The sequence below is a fragment of the Onychomys torridus genome, chromosome 7, assembly GCF_903995425.1.
Source record: "Onychomys torridus chromosome 7, mOncTor1.1, whole genome shotgun sequence".
NCBI classification, from domain to species: Eukaryota; Metazoa; Chordata; class Mammalia; order Rodentia; family Cricetidae; genus Onychomys; species Onychomys torridus.
In genome coordinates, this window is record NC_050449.1 from 3850871 (window position 1) to 3868576 (window position 17706).

Below are 17706 nucleotides of genomic sequence, written 5' to 3' on the forward strand. Positions count from 1 at the left end.
AGTGCTACATTGAGAAACCCTCTCGTGGAGAAAAAATTAAAATTAAAAAAAATTTTTAAAAAAAAACAGTTTTAATACAGATGTTTTACTATCTCTTGGAATAAAATACATCATATCTACAGCATAATAAAAAGACAATAGGCTCATCACATAAACCAGAAAAATAAGGAACTACAAACACCAATCACTGGAAATACATAATGTGAATATTGAAATGGGAGAACCCACCTAGACAGGTTGAAAATGGCAACCAACTTTCTGCCCAGCTCTTTGGCATCTTTGAAGCCCTCTGAATACAGAATCACCTCTGCGATAAGATCATTGTCAGGACGTGACATCGCTACTGGCCTAAAAAGCTGCTTAAGATTATCTGGAAGCTTTTGCCTTCCTCCATAACCTTTTCCAGCAGGATTCATGGTGATAAAAATTCCGGAATTAGAATTTATTTCGACCTGAAATATTAATTTTACAAAGAGAAATTTTATCATAATACAATTTCTACATGTAACTCCAACATTTTGGCAAAAGCAGCCTCCAATATACTAAGCATATCCTTAAGTAATACATAATGAACAGCTCAGGAACCCAGGGCATTATAGTGGATTTCCTTCATAATTAAGTTTCCAAGGAATGTAAGATTAAGAGTAGATAACTCACTTCAATGTCTATTTACTCACAGTATGTCTTTGGAAGTCATGTCAAATAGTGATCAAAATTATAAGCTTTCAGAATTAGACAAACTTTGATTCAAATCAATTCATCCGTAAAGTAGAATAGAAGTATTTGTATTCAAAGTCTGTACTGAGTATTTAAAGAGACAATACATTAAAACACTATACACTGTGATAGTTCAGAAACCTGAGAGCCATTTCAGAGATGAAAAGGCCAGTCACACAGGTCACAAATTAGAGGCAGCAATACACAGACCAGTGCAGGAGCAAAGCCAAGTCACATAAGGTACCTCTTTGCCAAGCAGCTCACATACACTTCTGTGATTCTTCAAAGCATCCTGAATGGTCTGGATCTGCATGGAAACAGCCGACAGCACAGCCTCCTCCAGTCTATTGAACTCATCAAAGCAACCCCAGGCCCCACACTTCACCAAACCAACAAATATTCGCCCCATTGATTTCACATCAATGCCCTGAAAAAATAAAAATATTTTCATTTAAAATGATGAAAATCTCTAGTGCTAGTAATAATTTGCTTTTTTGTGCATATAAACAGATAAACTAATCATTTTACCTATCAATATCTCCTTTGCTTTTTAAATAAAAAGTAAGGCAAGAATAGTGGTGCATGCCTGTAATCCTAGCCCTTGGGGCTGGGGCAGAACACTGGTGAGTGCTAGTCCAACCTGGACTATCTGGAGAGATCCTATGTCAAAGAAGGTCTAGAGTGGGGGGAAGATTAAGAAGTGACTCCTTCAAAACTTGGGGCAGTTTCTGGGAAAGTATTCTGAAAAGAATACAGAGCTAAACAAAGACAAGAATTCATTTCAGTCTTTTTTGGTTTTGTTTCTCTTTTTCAAGACAGGGTTTCTCTGTGTAACCCTGGCTGTCCTGGAACTCATTCTGACCAGGCTGGCCTCAAACTCTGAGATCTGCCTGCCTCTACCTCCCAAGTGCTGGGATTAAAGGTGTGCACCACCACTGTCCAGCTCATTTCAGTCCTTTTGAGTCAAAGTAAAACCCCCAAACAAAATGTTTTGAAAACACTAAGATGTATTTAGGGCTTTATGTTTCATTTTGTTTTACTTTTCTAATTTAGTATTACCCTTGCTAAACAATGTTTTTCTCTGGTGTAGCACAAACATTCATTACACATTTTCAAATGTTTCTTCACGATAATTTTCCTTAGCGAAGTTTGAGAAGATTACAGTGTACAAAATCACAAAACCTTGCCATTCAAACCAAATTTTTGTTTGTTTTAAAACTAGAATGATTTTTAAACTGAATGTGATAATGTATGCTTCTAATGCTAGCAACTGAGATACTGGGGGATGAGTACCACATAGGCCCAGGAGTCCGTAGTTTTCACAGGCAATAAAGCAAGGCATTACCATTAGTCAGTCAGTGATTTGGAAACAAAATCTTCCCATTATATGCACAAGAAAAATAACCCAAACATTTAACACAGTATGATTTCACACTTATTATTTGTACCTCATCACAATTAAAAACTAAAACTTGTCTCCCAAGAAGTCCACCTAGCGCCTTCACTGACTCAGTTTTCCCAGTTCCAGCAGGTCCATAGGGATTCCCTCCAAGTCCCATCTTCATGGCTTGAGTCAGAGTTAGGTAGCACTTGTCTGTCAATGGAGTATAAACCAGCTTGGGAGTGTTCCCCTACAGAAGGGAAGTGTGGTGTTAGTCCGCTCATGTTCTACTCCACCCAAGCTACAAAGCCTCATATGCAACAAACATGTTTAATTGTTCAGCACAGAAGACATTCACATTTTTTCTTAGTGAAATAAATTTAAAAAGCAGAACCTGGGATAAAACTTCATATGTCTCATTATGGCCTGAAAGACTTAACCAGGGTCAAGTTTCTAAGTAGTCTCTTTCATTCTTAATGAAGGCACAAAGACAATGCTCAATATCTAAGTATGTATTACACAGCAAATATACCACTTCTGATTTGTTTATTCACATAACTTATTTCCTGGGGCCTCAAAGTAAAACTAATCCTGAAAATTCTAATTAAAATGATCTGGATGTGCCTCCTCATGAGAGGCCTTGCCTTCTTGTGGGAGGGAGTAGGGGATGGGTTTGGGGGGAGGCTGAGGAGCAGGAGAAGGGAGAGGGATTGGTGTGTAAAATGAATGAAATTTTTTTCTTAATAAAAAACAAATAAATAAAATGATAAATTTAGAAAGTGCTTCTCAAGTTTCCTGTGTTGCAGGAAGAAGACACCCCAGCTCCTTCAGCCATGGGCAGGACATGTCATCATTTCCCTGCAGAAGGCCAACCAGCTGCTCCCCAACATGAGTACTCCAATGACTGAGTCATTATGATAGAAAAAGGCAGAAAGGATACAACTGGATGTTTTTTAGAGCAAATTATATGAATTAGATCTTTTATCCTTGCAAACTGAAACAATCAGCTAACACATTCTATCACGTTTATAATCACAGTGCTGTGAGGAAAGACACAAGCTCCACTGCTTTATTGGAGCTGTCTACATACAACTCTCTTGAATTAAAGATAATCTGAAATTCCACATGAATGTTCCTCATGGGAAAGATACATCTCAGAGAATCTGATGACAAAGGCAATGTAAGAAATTTTTGTAAGTAGAATAATATTTTACATTTTCTTTTGCAGCACCTTGCAAATTCTGACACAAAAGACAGTAAATAAATAAATACTGAAATAGAAGCAATTATGTTTCCAATAAAAATTACCTTTAAATAGTTTCTACCCCACCCCCCAAAAAATCAAATGCTTCTACCAAGAATCCTACCTGGTACTCGTATGTATACTGAAGTTCAGAATCCACCATGTGAACATAACACGTATGGTCACTTTTCATATAGAATCTAACTTGCTTCTTCCATGCCCAGTCGTCAGTTGTATGAACTTGAACTTGGTTTAATTGCTTCACAATATCAATATTATGAATAATATCAAGAATCAGTGCTTTAAGCTTAAGCTCCAGAATGCCTGATTCTACGCATTAAAAAAAGACACATTAGTGTGAGCTACATCCTGTGCACACATGTCAAAGACTCTAAATATCAATTTCAAGATTCACTGCAATACGATGATAAATAAGTCATATAAAACCAACAGTTAACAAGTAATAACAAACCTTTGTAAAAGGCATAAAATTCAGTCAGAAGGGGAGCCCAAGAAAGGACATACACCCTGTCTTCTTCCCCTCTAAATGCAGCAAAACCCCTGCATGGAATGGCTCTTATGGCTCAAATAGTAGGCAAACTGAGGATGAGGGCCAGAATTACAACTGCTAAAAAGCCCACAGGCAAGTTATATTCTTTTGTTGTTGCTCCTTTGGTATCCTGAGCTTGGGACAGAACAGAACTATAATAGGCTTCTAGCTAAATAAAGTTTGAGAGGCAGGAGATGTCTCATGATGCCCTAAAACACTGACACTTCGGGCTCAGAAAGGCCTAAAGCTGCAGCAAGAAGGTATCTTTCCCCAAAATTCAAGGAGAAATCCTTGAGAAAATTATTTATTTTCTCAAAAAGAAAACACAAGAGAGAAGGACAAACCACACTTGTTCACTGTCCTCTGTTCTCCCAAGTAGCACAGCCGACAGATGCCCTCGGAGCACACAAGAGAATAAATACACATGGCAGGAAATGCAACTCCATGCCACAGGACCCAAACGGACACCGAGATGCCTAGGATGGCAACCAAGAAGGACGACACTGGAATTTGCTCATCAACTCCATGCTGCCAAGAGGTGACACTTCGGGAACTAGGCACTGACTGTCACACAAACACCACACATGGGCTGGAGTCAAACAGCAAAGCTTGGAGTGAGATGGGCACTACAGGATCCACAGCCCAGAACTTGGGACTCATGTCACTAAATCAAAAATGTCCACTTGTGCCTGAGAGTCAAGCAAGACCCAGACACTCATAACAGAGATGTCCAGGATATACTTCCCAGTGATTTAACACTCAAGGAGCCCGACCATCTGAGTCTACATACAGACAGACAACTGTCTGGTACTGGTACTGGGGTGCAGCAGTCAGAAAAACACTAGGTAAGACTTTAAGACAGTTCAAACAGTGCTCCACCAAGGCTGGGAGTGAGGAGGCACTATAAGATCTGGCACTCAGCAGGCCAACCTGCTTACAAGAGGCCTTGCCTCAAACAACACACTCCAAAAGGTAACAGGCACTTCTGAAATGAGTGGGAACAATGTCAACAAAGAAGTAAAACAACATATGAACAAACAGAAATTTTATAGCTGAAAACTACAAAGCAGATTATTTTCTAGGTTCGATTTAAATATATATAATACTTTTTATTAAATCTTGAAGAAAGTGATATAATGTTTTGATTACATCCACCCCTTACTGCTCCTCCAACTCCTTCCAGATTCACTCTTAAAAGTTACTGAGATGAAAAACAACATGGCACCAGAAGGAAGCCTGGTGTACGCATTGAGGTATACTGAGTCAATTAGTCTTTTTCCTCTCAACTCTTTAACTATATCTTAGAATTAGAAGCAAAAATGAGTGTCAGTATATATAAATGACATGACTGAAGGATAAAGAAATCATGTGAGTAAAACTGTAACTTTCCACCTCAAATAGTACAATTTGAGTACAAGAAAAAAAAGTTAAGTATAAGCCAGGAATGGTGCACACCTTTAATCCCACACTTGTGAGGCCAAAGCAGACAGATCTCTGAGTTTGAGGCTAGCCTGGTCTACAGAACAATTACCAGAAAAGCCAAGGCTGTACAGAGAAACCCTGTCTCTAAAAAAGCAAGAAAAAAGTGAGAAAGGGAGAAGGAAAGAAAAAAGAAAAAAACCTTAAGTCCCCTGTAAGTCACTGGAGGCCGGACACTACACAGCACTCACTGAGACAGACAGCAACAGAAGTGCAGTCTCCATACCCGAGTTCCCTGGGTCCTCAGAGCTCGTGTCAACACTGGTGTAGCGTTCCAGTTTAGCCACCAGTTGTGTCTCAATCTGGTGGAGGCTATGGTCTTTGATGGCATTTTCTACGTCTTCAGTAAATTTGATCTGCTCTGCCAAGCACAGTATCTGTTAAAGAACAAGAAAAATGACTCTTCATGTGGATAAAGTCCTGCCGGTGCTTCTTTGCCCTGCAAGCACATACCTACATTACTAAACAAAACACAAGATGATTAAAAATCAACATGGCTGGCTATCATTGTCCATCTTCACATTGCAATACAAAGAATGATAGGATAGCTAAAACTTACCCAAGGAAAAAGTTTTGGTACCCTGGTTTCACTGAATGTTTTAGATAAGTTCAGGCAGTTCAGGACTTAAAAGAGATTAAGTCATTTTGTATTCTATGCTTAAGTATGATTTCCAGTGCATGGGTATTACAATTGCTGGCGCTTACTAAAAACCTTAAAACTTAAACCTAGTTTTCAAACTCGACCTCAATACCAGTTCCAGAATTATAAACAATGAAAGACAAAGACTAGATTCAAACAATCTTAAAAGATTTTAGGAAAAATGACTTCCAATACACCTTCTCAGGGAAAACCACTGAAAGCTGTTTGGATTGGAGAGGCTAGGGACAGATCCTCTTGTACAACTTCCATTACATTTTTAAAAAACAGTATTGTGCATGCCCATACCTCTGTGTGCACCACAGCACACATGTGGAGTTCAGAAAATAACTCCCACAAAGTAATTCTTCCCTTCTACCCTGTAAGTTCCAGGAATCAAACTCAAATCATTGGGCTTGTTTGCAAGATGATGAATGCATTGTTCTGTGAGAACCAACATGCATTTCAATGCTTATCTAGGAGATCAACTGCTAGGGACTTACACCTGTTAATATTGATCTGGCCAAATCCTAAACAGCAGCATCCTGAACACAATCATTACTAGTGCTCCATCATTCTACAGCCTAGAAGAAGAAGGAATAAGAGGTATTGTATCTCGGAGCCAGTGTCGCAGGCATGCACTGCTGTTAACACTGATTTGCAGCCGTCTCTATAACCCACTATGTGGCCTAGCTTTGAGGCTCCCAGCCAGTATTCCAGCTCAGTGTTACTGTATGTTAACTAAGTTCCTCCAGCTCCAGCATCTGAGATGACCCCATGAGAAGGGCGGAGAGGCAGAGTTGTGGCAGCAGTAGTACAACCCCCTCTTCAGTGACAACAGATTCATCACCTGAAGCAGGATGCTGGCTTCTGCCCAATCCCTTCCTCCTAAATGTCCCGCCAGAAGTGACAGAGCCTGCAAACAGCCTGCTGCTGTGCGCTTCACCCTCCCTTCAGGGTTGAGAGAAAAAAAAAAACACGGGTTTTTAATGGAATCTATATTGTTGTTAAGTACTGAACTAAGGATATCAACACCAGTTATCTGAAGCAACTGACCCATACCTACCATAACCTAGACACGGTCCTCTCACCTGGGAAGGGAACAGAGATGGGTCGATTGCACCTTGTGAACTCCGCCCAGCAGTAATACATTCTTTCAATAATTGTTTCAAAGTTTGCTTCATTTCCAAAGCCAAATCATTCAACCATGCCTGAAAATGAATGGAGAAAATAATATGTAGGAGTTGTGAAATAAATACACAATCTATGCCTAACCACATTCTTTCAGTGCAGACTGGGTATGAATTCTTAGAGACTGCACTCCTCAAATGCACTGTGTGGTACATCATTCTTTATTATTTAAATAATTTGAGAAAAACAGTCTTGTTTTGTTTTGTTTCTTTTTACTTCTTGAGACAATGTTGAGTGTGAACACTCACACCCCAGGCCAGTACCGAGTACGTACTACTGACTGGTATGATATAAAAACCTATGCAAACATTTCCAAAGGAGCCCAAGTCAATGCATTTTGATGACAAACCAGTAAAGTCCCTGGCAAACAGCTAGCTGAGTCTCCTGGTGTTCAATCACAGAAGGGGTGGCCCCATCAGGATGAATATACTATGGGAAGGATCAGACTGTCTTTTAAGCTGATATTATTCCAATGTTCCAATAATATATTCATCTACTCACTTGATTATAAGTAACATGATAAAATTTAATTTAAAATGTGTAGAAGGAGCCAGGCGGTGGTGACGCACGCCAGTAATCCCAGCACTTGGGAGGTAGGAGCAGGTGGATCTCTGTAAGTTCGAGGCCAGCCTGGTCTACAGAGCTACTCCAGGACAGGCTCCAAAAGCTACAGAGAAACCGTCTCGAAAACAAAACCAAAAAAAAAAAAAAATGTGTAGAAGGTGTAACTCAGTGACAAAATCATGCCTAGAGTGCACAAGGCCCTGGGTTTGTTTATCAGCACTGCCCACTAACTTCCCACACACATATGGGGTTAAATGACAGCAACTACCCATCACTACATTTATCATATACAAAAATATATGCACAAAAGCTACAGTTGTAGGTCTTCATCTCTTCTTAAGTTTACTCTAGCTCCAGGTTTTCACTCATTTGTAGGCACTTGCCAGTACTGAAAACAGTTCAAAGCCACTGAAGCTAATGAAGCTTGGCATGACAGTTTGCTCCTGAGACTGAGGCAGGAGGACTGACATGAGTCCAACCTGGTCTACATGAGCACCAGGCTAGCCAAAACTTAACAAGACCCTGTCTGCAAAGAGGGACTCTCTCAGTGCCAGCCACAGAGATGTTCTGCTAATCACGAGTATAGTGATATTTTATTTGTATTGAAATGTGGTTTTATTTGTATGTCAATAAAGTTGCCTTGAGGTCAGAGCAAGCCAGAGCAGAAGCTGGGTGGTAGTGGTGCACGCCTTTAATCCCAGCACTTGGGAGGCAGAGCTAGGCGGATCTCTGTATGTTCAAGGACACAGCCAGCATGGCAGACACACGCCTTTAATTTCAATTCCAACCATAGAAGACCTGGAGGTCTGTACAAACAGGCAGTGACAAAGAGGTCATGTGGCTGGTTTACAACCAATGAGAAAAAAGAACAGAAAGTCTATAAAAAAGATAGGACACACAGAAGTAGGTCTCTTGTGGAGAGGAAGGACAGCAGAAGCAGTGAAGGGTAAGGTTTTCCGCTCTTGCTCTGACCTCATGGTTTTTAACTCTGCAATTGGTTCTGTGTTTCTTATTTAACAAGCCGGTTACATCTACACACAAGAGCTCCCAGAAGCTCGGCTCCTGCTTTCCTGCCTTAACTGATCTAGTCCATATCTTAGATCCACTGTGCCAACTGAGAGAAAGAAGAACACAAAACTCATAACCAACGATGGCAGTTACTTGGCAAGCATCAGTGCTTTCAACCACCTGACTGAAATACTTGAAATTCAATAGAATGTTGAGGCCTAAGCAGGACTAAGTGTGAGCCTAAAAACTACAAATCAAAGTGACACAAACTACTACTGGTGTCAACTTGTTTTCCTAAATGATCTCATAAAGCTCATATTAAAAAATAAGAATTATTAAATGTTTCACAAACTACCTAGTGCATTGAAAGCCAAGTATTCTATTTAAATTTCAAAAGTTAAGATTCCCATTTCCCTGTAAGAAAATGGCCTCTTAGTCATGGAGCTGACACAATATGTAGCTAAGATTAATGTCCAAGTCTTTTTTACTCCAGAAATAAAGTTCTTTACAGAACTAAATGCTGTATTTCAAAAACCAAAAATCCACTCTTTTTAATATCACTTTTGGGAGATCACAAGGCCAAACATTTTTTAAGATAAGGTTTGAGTTTCCTAAAAGACCTAAATTAACCAATACTACCTTACAAACTGACTCAATTAATTGATACACATTTCATATGGTTCATTTTATGAAATAGAACTGCTCACCTCTACATTATTTGATAGCAGAACTTTGCTTTTAAAAGGTACAACTTCTCCCTCTAGTGACTTCATTGCAGTTATATGTTTGGACTCCTCATCAAAGCACACACTGTTAATGCCTACAACACAAAAGCAACACTGAGCTGAGGGTGCAGTTGGGTGCACAGCACTGTCACATCAAGCACAAGGCTCTGGATCACATCCCTGGCACCACATACACAATAAGCTAATCGAAATCAGCAATATAAAGACAAAGAGTTAAAGGATAATGATGAATATGCTACACACACATATACCACCACCATATATATACTCAAATAGACACAACAGGATTATAATGTACATGACATAACATATATAGTAGTAATCTTTGTATTTAAATGTCTTAATGAAGGAAAAAATACTTTTACTGTGTATTCTTATTACTAATTTTAAATATTGTATTAACATCTAACCATAACAACATTCACTGATTGTTCTACTACTGATACAGATACCTGGCTTGTATGTATGTTTATTCATTCAATTTTATCATTTTCCAGGAAGAATTTTAGACACTCTAATCAACTAATACATAGCAATCCATCAGAATGCTTAACTCACATACATCACAATCTCTTTGGACTATGACTAGGAAGTTTCACACAAAGCATAAAGAAACATTTACTTAACTAAATATTTAGCTATTTTTTAAAAATATATATCCAGAAAAATGTATGAAAGTTTACAAGTTTCATTTATCTTAACCCAAAACTGAAAAATCCAAAAGTGAAAACAGTAAACAGATAAATTCATTAGCAGGAAATAGCTTTAGTCATGTCACTAAACGGGACATAACCAACAGGTCGTGAGAAGAGCAGACAAAGTAGAAATGACTCCAAGGCTCCCCAGAAAGTAGATAAACACATCAACATGACAGTAGATAACCTGTAGTGTCGCTCCAGCTAGACTATGTTTAGCAGCTGTAGGTATGGGATAACCATCATTCTAAATCAAAAAATGCTGCCTATGGAGGAGTAGTTGAGATACACATCACCAATAGCTGTGCAGCAAGGTTCCAGGGCCTGACTTTTTCTGGCTATTACCTAATGCATCACACATACCAATGCAACACCAAAGAGGGAAAAAAAGAGGAATACATAGAGATGATTCAACTTACATGAAGTTCTTAAAATGTCAGAAATCATGACTGCCTGGGCAGTGGAATGGGAAGAAGACTGACAACATGAAAAATTCTCAGGGCTACTGGAAACGTTTTGTATCTTAAAGTGGTGGCTACACAAGTGTAGTGAGTATAGAGGCCACACCTACGGCTTCAGGTTCACAGACACTGGAAACTGTACCATAAAAGAGAATGTAGAGTACTTGAGATTTCATGGGCCAGTTTCTCTGTCTATGACAACTCAGAATTCAGATCACAAAGGCAACAATAGCCAATATGTAAAGCTAACACATATGATTATATTTCAGTAAAATCCTATTTTAAAAAATGATAGTAAGATAGCCTAAGCACATGGGCTATAGTTTGCTGATTTGACCACAAATGAAAATGGTTTAAAATAATTGCTTTTGAAAGTTAATTTGAAAATACAACTCTTTTCCAAATAATGTATCTAAGAAAAGCCAGTCATTACTTTCTGAAGAAGCTTACTGACTTGCCAAAAGTACCCAACTCAAGTGGCTCAACAGCAAGAACACAAAAGGCACTAATTTTTTATTGAGTGATCATTCCTATTCCCATTACCTGCCACTACACAGCTTGAAATGCCCTTCGAGTCTCTCTGTGAACGCAGTAGTCCACTGGGAATCTCAACCCCATGGTCTTTCATCCCCTAACATCTCATACTCAATATCCTTCTCCACTGTCAGGCCTTGCACAGCCTCTGCCCTCTGCGTAAGTGACCTTTCTTTGAATTAACACCTCTAACTTTCCAACTCCATCATTTTGTTCATGACACCCCAAAACTGAGCTGAATCCCTTACAGATGTCATTATCACACTACATACTTAGTTCATGACAGAACTGCCACACTGTGCACACTGTACTTATTAACTGACTAGCTTCACCAATCACTGAAAGTTGGGGGTATGAACTGTGTTTAGTGAAAGGCAGAACATTATGCCTGGAAGATAGTTAAAACTGAGTATCTGTTGACAGAAGTTGATTCCTACCAGCAAACAACTTCTTCAGATGGGACTGAATCACTGACGGGTTAGTGGACTGGCCCAGGATTTCTAACAAGTCATCATCGCCAATAAAGTAAAATCTTGGGAATGCTGACCGTTTTTCCTAATGGAAAGGAGAAGAAGAAGAAAAAAGCTTTTTCTCTTTTCAATAATTAAGATATTGAATATATTATAATTTATTAAAGCTTTAATAAACAGACATGCCTCCAAAAATTCATTTAAGGACTTCTGACATCTTTGAAGCTGATCAAGTATTGTTAGTAGAGCATTTCGGATTCCTGCATGAGTAGTCAAGGTGGTAACTCTATTGTCTTTCTTGATGTCCATCATTATTGATCTACAAAATAAAAATTATGTCCACATTTATGTTAAGTTTCTGCCTTAAATGAAAACATCTTCATGTTTCAAATTAAGAACATTTATAATTAACAATAATTTATTATGTTTCCAATAAACCACGCTAAAATAAATGCCATTGCAATTTTTTCATCAAATATTACAAATCCTCTTCATTCATTCATTCAGTAAATATTAAGTCCTATGTCATAGAATGAATGGTCCAATGACACAGAAGGGCATTAAGTAATGCCTTGAAATACTTAGGTATAATACACACCAGGAAGCAAAGGTACAAAGTATTGGCACAGTGACTAACAGGACAACCCACAGCTTCAGCCTTCTCTGGGGAAGTGAACCAAGCTGAGATATTCACGATGAAGAAACAGAGGAAGAGTTTACACTAAGGCCCTAGGAAACAGCTACGTGTACCCAGACACCAAAGGAGAGAAGCAGAGGCTGGAGGATGGCAAGGAACACACAGGCTTCCTGCTTAGTGCAACAGGTCAACCATACACATAAAAGTTAATTACAGTAATGAAGTTTTAAAAACAAGGAAACTTCATTTTAAATGATTATTCTTGCTACCATGTGAAGAAGTTCAAGAAGTCAGAAGGCTAATGTAGCAGCTATGTGAGTGAGAAAGACGGAAAATGAGAACACAGACTGAAGGAAATCAAAGATATCAAGATGCCCTGTATGTCTTGCCAGCAGCAGCCAGCTGGCAGAACGAGAAAGCACTGGTGAATGGTGCTGGAGAACTAGTTTTGGCCGAGGATTGAGGATGTTTAGGAGTTTTAAAGCTTAGAAGAAAAGCACCACGTGTACATATATGCAAGGTCTCAGCAAACAGAAAGAAATGGCTCTACCACTAGTGAAGATGACAGAGGCCTTCCTCAGACCTCAGGGAGGCTTCCTGCCTCACAGGAAAGAGGGAAGCACCATCTAATACACATATGAAGGATAAGAAAGGCTCAATTCAGACCAAAGGGCTTCAGAAAGACGGCACTGCAGAGGGCAGACAACTCGACAGACTGAGGACGCTCAGCACCCGGGGAGTGAGGGTGATCACTCAGACTAAGCACCTTACAATAGGAGCAAATGTCACCCACGCCCACGTCATAGCTGCACTGACCTGAAATCTTCATCAACTTTGTTGAAGCGTGTCTGTTCTTTAGGCAAAGCTCCACGGCCAAAAATGGGCTCCAAATACACCCATTTTCTCTGAATATGATTTAAATTCTGCATGTACTCATCTAACTGTGCAAGTTTTCTTTCCCAAATTGACACTTTATCTTCAAATCCTTTGTAATATGGAGAATCTTTTAAGGACTGAAGAAGGCATCTATTATCTCCAACCTGGTTCACTATGTCTTTCCAGTCTTTAATCAGCTTGATAGTTCGATTCTGGCTGTCTTCATAATCAATCAACGAGAACACTGCTCCAACTCCCCACAGGTCAAGTTCACGCAAAGCTTCTCGGATGGTAACTTCCCCTTGTGCCCGACTATTTAAATCCTATTAACATGAAAGATTAGTATTTGTTATTTCAAAATTAATTATCCCATAAATAAATCATAAGAAATATACTCTAGTGGTGTATGGTGGTCCAGGCCTGTAATCCTAGCCCTGGGAGGTAGAGACAAAAGGATCAAAGAGTTCTGTGTCCTCTTCAGCAGCACGGTGTAAAGCCATCTAAAACTGCATGAGACTGTCTCAATCTAACTGTAACAAAAACAAGCATGTACATATATATGCGCGTGCACACACACACACACACGTAGAATACAAGGCACATGCAACTAAAAATTAAAACAAGAAAAAAAATTAAGCATCCATAACTGAAAGTTGTCAGAAGAAAGGGCCAAAATTTGAGAGAACAGAACCATCAGAGTATTATGGAAACCTTACTGAAAATTATTTTGCATCTGATGTGGTTAACAACTACAGTTATTTTGTGCAGGAATCATGTCATAACCTCAGATATTAACAAGCATGTTCTAGGATTATTAACAAACATAAAGCTTTACATTTTTATAGGAGATAAAATAATGAAGCATCAAAAGCATTCTACTTTATCACTAATGGCCAAAACAGCATACAGCTCCTGACAGACTCTGTGTTGTTTTATCTTCAGCACAACTGACTGCACCTTAATCTACTGCTACTTCAGCCAACAAATGCAACTCCAGTTACCAGCCTGCTTCTCTGGTAGTGGCCTGGCCACTCAGGCCCCAGACTGGTGGGAAATCTGTTCCTGCAGGCATAGTTTTAACTAAATCTCTATCATTGTATTTATAAATAAGACATGAGATTCAAAGGCTGGGGTGAAAACATGCAAGCTCAGAGAGGCTGAGTAGCAACTAGCTAGCCTTCTCTCCTTTCTGGCATCTCCCAAATTGCATGCAGTCCTTCTGCTCTGCCAAAACAAAAAGTCAAAATCCCTCCCTACTACTTCCATTGGGTCTCTCTAACACTTCCAGATGCCCTCTGATGCTCTACAATTACTTTCTGTCAACTAGTTGCTAACTCAGCCTCCTGACCCAAGGTTAGTTTTATTTAATTAACACAAACGGTAACTTGGGGTTCACACTATGATCAAATATCCCCCAACAATTGTGCAGTCTCATTTTCCTTGAGACATTTTCCAGCCATAGTTGGTTATCAGCTGGTTACCAGTTTACCTGAATGTGGTGGTATTGTGTTCCCCAAAATATTGTGCACCCTAATAAACTTATCTGGGGTCAGAGAACAGAAAAGCCACAATATTAAGCACTCACACCTTTAATCCTAGCATTCCAGAGACAGAAATACCTCTGGATCTCTGTGAGTTCAAGGCCACTTTGGAAACAGACAGGCATGTGACACATGCCTTTAATCCCAAGAAGTGAGCCTTTAATCCCAGGGAGTGATGGCAAAAAGTAGAAAGATATATAAGGTGTGAAGACAAGAAAACTAAAAGCATTTGGCTGGTTAAACTTTTAGGCTTCTAGCAGCAGTTCAGGTGAGATTCATTCTGGATGAGGACTCAGAGGCTTCCAATCTGAGGAAACAGGATCAGCTGAGGAACTAGCAAGGTGAGGAAGCTGTGGCCTGTTCTGTCTCTCTGATCTTCCAGCATTCACCCCAATAACTGGCTCAGGTTTGAGTTTATTAATAAGACATTTTAAGATTCATGCTACACCTGAAGGGCCTCTTGTCCTCTAGCTTCTACTCACAGTATTCCACATGACTATAAGCACACTGCACGTGAAATGACTCTTATCAGCTAGCATTTTTCATGCAGGTAACTTCCCTCTCTAAAGAAGTATTAGTAGTTCACAGTTTCCCTTCTCTAGGAAGGGGCCTCTACTACTGATTCTATAACCTCATCTAACAGGTCCAAAAAGGTACAATGCATTACCAACCATGAATACCAGAACAACAGACATGTTATTGCTTTACAGGAAGAACAGATGCTAAATGAAAAGGATTAGCAAAGTACAAGCCTCACTTTAAGGTCAGAGGCTTTCTCCACAATTGCATCCGCAGCTCGAAGCAAGTCACCAAACAGTAATTTCTCTAGACTGGTCCCTCGAGGAAGGCCAAGCAGGCGAAAAAGGTCAAGCCAGTGGTCTGGAGAAAGATGCTCCCCTCTCACATATTTCAAGATAGGAATTATAATCTGTTAGAAAAGAAAAAGAAAGTAAAGCATAGATTTACACATATGTCCATGTCCTTGCAAAATACAAGTTATTCACATTCATCTTAATTTTCAGTTTCATCAATAATTTTTAATTACTGTTATTTAATAATCTTGCAAACAACGTCTTAAATAGAATTATATAAAGTTCTTTTAAAACATTACTGTAAACACATGCACATTACATTTGTAGTTTAATATATCTTAAAACATGACAATATCCATCCCTTGCTTATGGTTGATATATTGTGCACCCCAATAAACTTCTCTGAGGGTCAGAGAACAGAACAGCCATCTGGATCTCTATGAGTTCAAAGCCACACTGGAAAGAGCCAGGCATGGTGACTCACACCTTTAATCCCAGGAAGTGATGATAGCAGGAAGCAGAAAGGTATATAAGACGTGAGGACCAAGAACTAGGCTGGTTAAGCTTTTAGGTTTTTGAGTGGCTGTTCAGCTGAGATTCATTTTGGATGAGGACTCAGAGGCTTCCTGTCTGAGGAAACAGGATCGGCCTAGGAATTGACAAGGTGAGGTGGCTGTAGCCTGTTTGCTTCTCTGATCTTCCAGCATTCACCCCAATATCAGGCCCTGGGTTTGTTTTTATTAATAGGACCTTTTAAGATTCCTGCTACACCTGCTTTCATGGGATACACAAACACTCTTAACAGTAACTACAAGTCCTACTGGTACAGCATTTGCCTGGCCCTAGGCTTAATCTCCATTATTGCACAAAACCCTATGTATAACCCCTATTGAAAGCAAACACTGGTTCGGGAGTGGTGCCACACGTCTTTAATCTCAGTGCTTGGGACACAGAGGCAGGCTGATCTCCAGGTTTGAGGCCAGCCTAGTCTACAGAGTGAGTTCCAGGACAGCCAGGGGACACAGAAAAACCCTGTCTCTTGAAAAACCATATTAAAAAACAAAAAACAAAAACAAAAAACCTTTAAATTCCATAATTACATTGCTTTTCAGCTGGTAGCAGAGCTATATCTAAAATTTTTATAATTTATGTTATTCCCATTTTTCATATAATGTAATTGAAAAATAACTTTAAATTATGGTTCAGACAGAAAATAATAAAAAGATAAGCAATGGCCCCAAATATCATTTTCAAGTCTCAGAGTAAAGAAAACAACCTTACTTTGTATTTGTCAACTTCCGCCTGCAACTTCACTGTCATGACCGAATGCTCCCCAACCTTCCTCAATCTGCCGTGCCAGCTCATCAGAAACTCCTCAAACAGATAGGTCTTAGTCCTGCAAAAGAACATGGACACACACTAACATTCACACTTCCTCCAAAAAGAGCCAACTATAAGAACATAAATATTGCTTTAGAATCAAACCGGTAAGTAATCCAGTCTTCTTTGGCCATTTCCTGGAGACCTTGCTGGAACTCCTCATAAAGAGCCCAAATTTGTGCACAGCTCTCAATGTCCTTAGAGATGCTGTAGGCCAGAGAGAAGTTGGGCTCTTCTAGCCCAAAATGATGGCAGTCATCCCTACAGAAATAAATATCAAAATACTGAATTTATAAAGAAAGAAAAACTGTCAGAGGATAATTTCCTTAACCATAGCTGAAATACACAGGGACATCTGCCTACTTTATGTGAGAATTTTACTTTATTCATGCTATGGGCACTTCTTCAAAGGTATCATGTAAAGAAAGTACATGTAAAGATATTTTCATGTTTATAATATATATGTAAATGTTTGCTTTATATGTCTATGGACTGATCTATTAAAATATCTTTTCTGTTGACTATAGGACATTCTTCATCTAATAGGCATACTACCATTTAATAGATGTGATAGAAAATGTCTACACACTCATCTTAGGGCTACATTTACCCACACAGGCCATATGTAAAACACTGCACAAATCAATTGCTGTGACCAATAAAATGAGTCAGGAACATTTTTTCCTATATATCTTATTACTTATTTGACTACATGCGTGCGTGTGTGTGTGTGTGTGTGTGTGTGTGTGTGTGTGTGTATGTGTAGACCAGAGAGATATGTCAG

The 17706-nt window shown here is 39.2% G+C and overlaps 1 protein-coding gene across 2 annotated transcripts in view; it reads right to left on the reverse strand.

Moving 5' to 3' along the window:
• Dync2h1 (dynein cytoplasmic 2 heavy chain 1) overlaps window positions 1-17706 on the reverse strand; it is a 229691-nt gene that overhangs the window by 184463 nt on the left and 27522 nt on the right. For both annotated transcript variants that reach the window (XM_036192145.1, XM_036192144.1), the window contains exons 23-35: window positions 17028-17183; window positions 16824-16938; window positions 15488-15658; window positions 13130-13512; window positions 11863-11995; window positions 11644-11761; window positions 9478-9590; window positions 7099-7218; window positions 5597-5747; window positions 3466-3671; window positions 2166-2348; window positions 962-1144; window positions 229-452 (exon numbers count right to left, since the gene is read on the reverse strand). In XM_036192145.1, the coding sequence (XP_036048038.1) occupies window positions 229-452; window positions 962-1144; window positions 2166-2348; window positions 3466-3671; window positions 5597-5747; window positions 7099-7218; window positions 9478-9590; window positions 11644-11761; window positions 11863-11995; window positions 13130-13512; window positions 15488-15658; window positions 16824-16938; window positions 17028-17183 (2256 nt within the window). The remainder of the gene's footprint in view (window positions 1-228; window positions 453-961; window positions 1145-2165; window positions 2349-3465; window positions 3672-5596; window positions 5748-7098; window positions 7219-9477; window positions 9591-11643; window positions 11762-11862; window positions 11996-13129; window positions 13513-15487; window positions 15659-16823; window positions 16939-17027; window positions 17184-17706) is intronic.